Consider the following 3,570-nt stretch of genomic DNA (forward strand, 5'->3'; position numbering starts at 1 on the left):
TGTTCTACTGTTGCTTCCCCAAATAAGGTCATGTCGTCTGCAAACAAAAGGTGAGAAACATAAGGGCCAAGTCTAGATATTTTTATCCCTTTCCATCTACCTTGTCTAACGGAGTTAAGAATAATGTGACTGAATCTTTCAATGCATAAAACGAAAAGTAGAGGGGATAGAGGGTCTCCCTGTCTAATTCCCCTTCCCGAGTGAAACCAATCTGTTTGCTGCCCGTTCCAAAGTATTGCCATCCTAGGTGAGGAGATGCAATGCATGATATTCCTTGTCCATGTTTGGTTGAAGCCAATCTCTACCAATGTGTCTTCGATTGTACTCCAAGAGAGTCTATCATAAGCTTTTTCAAGGTCTATTTTCATCACCATCCATCCTACCTTTCCTTTTTTAGTCTTCATTGAGTTCAAGGCCTCTTGATAAACTAGGATATTGTCTGTGATTTGTTTGCCCGGCACAAAGCTAGCTTGAAATGGGCCGATCAACTTGCTGAGGATGGTTCTTAACCTTACTGCCATCATTTTTGTTATGAGCTTATATGCGACGTTACAAAGCCCGATTGGTCGAAACTGTTTTATTGATTCCGGGTTGCCCACTTTGGGGATCAGGGATATGAAGGTATCATTACATCCTTGAAACAGCTTGCCGTCTCTAAAAAATTCTTCTGTGAACTTAATCAAGCTATCTCCTACTAAGCTCCAAGCTTTTTGATAGAATCATGCTGTATACCCATCTGGCCCTGGTGATTTGCATGGGGCCATTTCAAATAATGCTTCCTTAACTTCGTTGGCGCCAAAAGGTTTGTTAATCTCTGCCCAATCAGTGGTAGATAGTCTCGGGAAAGCCCCTTGCAATAGTGGCTGTGAGCAGGCATTTGGTTCCTTTGAGAATAAGGCCATGAAGTATCTTTGAACGTGTTCTCTTATTTCACTTTCATCAGTAAGTATGTGCCCGTTTTCATCCTTCAGAACTTTAATCCTATCGTGTTTGTTTTTTGCTGATGTTGCCGCGTGATAGAATCTTGTATTGCGGTCTCCTGACACAATCCATTCTTCTTTAGAGCGTTGGAACCATAGCAACTCTTCTTGGTAAAGAGTTTCTTCAAATTCATGCCTTAATTTTGTTTCTAATTTTAGGAGATCTCTTCTTGGTTGGACTGTCATGCATTGCTGAATCCCGTTTAGCCTTGCTAGCAGTCTCTTTTTCCTATGAAAAATGTTGCCGAATGTGCTAATATTCCAATCTTTGAGTGCTTCTGCCATCCTCTTCAAATTTGGCTTCAACTCATCATTGGTGCTCCAAGTTCCATATACCAAAGCATGAAAGGTAGCATGAGTAGTCCATGCCATATTAAATCTAAAACTTCTGCTTGCGGGTATTGTCCGGGTTTTCCTGGTATTGACAAGCAACGGGCAGTGATCTGAGCAAAGCATTGGTAAATGAACTACTGCTGCGTCCGGGAATTTAATTTTCCAGTCCAAATTTCCTAGAGCTCTATCAAGCCGAGCTCCTTTGAACGTTTCTGTATTGGTCCCCCTCTTCCAAGTGTACTTCGATCCTTCATATCCTAAATCGATTAAGCCTTGCCTAAATATCCAATCATTAAAATCGCTGCATCTGGTAGATGAAAAGCTTGCTGGATTGCTCACTTCCTCATGTCCTGTCACTGCGTTAAAATCTCCAACAGCTAACCAGGAAGGTTGTGGATCAAGATTCTGATGCGAAAGCTCAGCAAACATCTTCCTTTTAAGACTTTGGCAAGGGCTTCCATATACTAAGGACAACACCCAAGGACCCATCTCGCAATCGTTCACCTGAACAGAAATATATTGAGGATTAGTCCTAATTATTTCAATGCTGATATAGTTTTTCCAGAGGATCCAAATGCCTCCCGAAAAGCCCACTGCTTCTACCCTAATCCACTCATCAAAGCCAAAGCTATTGCATAGCTTATTGGCTTGATTGCCTGAAACCTTAGGCTCGAGTAGACATATCAACGAGGGATTAGAATCCCTACAAAACTGACGAAGGGTGCGCTTAAAAGAACTAGAAGCTGCACCCTGACAATTCCAAACAATAAATATCATAAAAACAGAGGACAAAAGAGCGCTCAAGAGCGCATGTGGCTTAGTGCCACATCACCATCCTGATTCATAAAATCCTCTTGCTCCTGCAAGGCCACATCCGGTGGTTCGTCAAGATCAACATTTCGGTTGGTGTGGGCAGTATCTGGTGGATCATCCATGTATGCCTTCTCTAGTCCAGCCATGTATGAAGATTCTGGGTGGTCCTCAGTATGGTGGACCTGGGTAGTAGTTATGTTCTTTCCTTTGTTTGATCCTCTTACTACTGTGTGGCTGTCCTCAGCAGCGGCTCGGTTAGGCATCGGTCTTTGGCTCGATTGGCCTCTGAATCCTCCACGAGTGGCTGCTACAGGTTGCCTTGGTATGTCCCTTTGTGTCCCATTGTTTGGCATCTCATTCGCCACCCCTCTCTGTTCATTTTGGTCTGGTGTCTTGTTTCGTCTGGTTCTAATTCTGGGCAGTGTAGGTCCAGTCTGTTGTGCTGTCGGGCTCCTTCCTTGCTCTCTTTGATCATGCTCCATTCCAGTATCCTCCAGTCCATCCAAAGAGGCAAAACTAGATTGCACTCCTATACTATTATCTGCAGCTTGGTTAGGCTTGGGCGAAGACTGATATCTTCCCCTTTGTACTCCTGCTCCTGATGTGTTGTCCCTTTTTGGGTATCTTCTCGCTTTTCGGGTAACTAACATCCAAGTACCATATTTCTCTTTTGGTACTTGGTTGTTGATTTGCCTTTTCTCAGGTAAAGCATTTCCTTCACCCGGTTCATTTTCTGCCTGTATCTCCGGGCTGCACTGCTCCGTTCGATGGCCATACCGTCCACAAGAAAAGCATATTGAGTGTATTCCTTCATATTCTATAGGCCATTCCTCAAAGTTTAGGACAAATTTCGATTCTAAAGGCTTGGATATATCGATCTCTAGACAAATCCTTGCGAACTTCCCCTTAGATGCAAGGCTCGTAGCACTATCAATTTTAACCGGTCGTCCCACTGTTTTTCCAATTTTCTTGAGGAATTCATCATCGAAGTACTCAATAGGTATGTCTGGAAATCGCACCCACACCAGAACTTTTCTGGTCTTATTCTTCCGTGGACTGAAGTTAGGTTGCCATTCCTGAACTACCACATAGTGGTCCATAATCATCCATGGTCCCTCATATTTCGCATATTCATAGTCTCTGAGCGATTCAAATTTCGCTATGTAATAATCATGGCTGAGAGCAATCAAGTCGAAGTGGGCCTCCGATCTCCACATTTTCCTTAAACGTTGAAGAAGATACGGGTAGCTAACAGTTCTACCCAAGATTTTGATTATGAGTGACCGGCGCCATGGCCGGCGCAACCTCTCTTTTTCTTCCTTGGTTACCCGGATAATTGGGTGTTCCGAGACACCATATTTAATTTGGCATTTCATGAATCATAAGAATTGCCATTTTGTTGTGCGTGGGTAGTGCAAGATCTGTAGTAAGAATGACAAGCATA

General features: G+C 43.2%; 1 protein-coding gene across 1 annotated transcript; it reads right to left on the reverse strand.

Annotated features, from left to right (window-relative positions):
• Window positions 1-719: 719 nt before the first annotated feature.
• Window positions 720-3,343, reverse strand: LOC109175482. The gene is made up of 2 exons (XM_019324741.1): window positions 2,138-3,343; window positions 720-2,063 (listed from the first exon to the last, which is right to left on the reverse strand). Exons 1-2 carry the CDS (start codon window positions 3,341-3,343, stop codon window positions 720-722), a joined length of 2,550 nt encoding a protein of 849 aa, XP_019180286.1.
• Window positions 3,344-3,570: the final 227 nt, after the last annotated feature.

This window comes from Ipomoea nil, unplaced genomic scaffold (genome assembly GCF_001879475.1).
Source record: "Ipomoea nil cultivar Tokyo-kokei standard unplaced genomic scaffold, Asagao_1.1 scaffold0688, whole genome shotgun sequence".
In the NCBI taxonomy this organism is placed as follows: Eukaryota; Viridiplantae; Streptophyta; class Magnoliopsida; order Solanales; family Convolvulaceae; genus Ipomoea; species Ipomoea nil.

Coding starts and splice junctions, on each gene's coding strand:
- LOC109175482 (XM_019324741.1), bottom strand. CDS start 3,343: ATGTGGAGATCGGAGGCCCACTTCGACTTGATTGCTCTCAGCCATGAT. Junction 2,064..2,137: donor TGAATCAGGATGGTGATGTG/GCACTAAGCCAC, acceptor TGGAATTGTCAG/GGTGCAGCTTCTAGTTCTTT.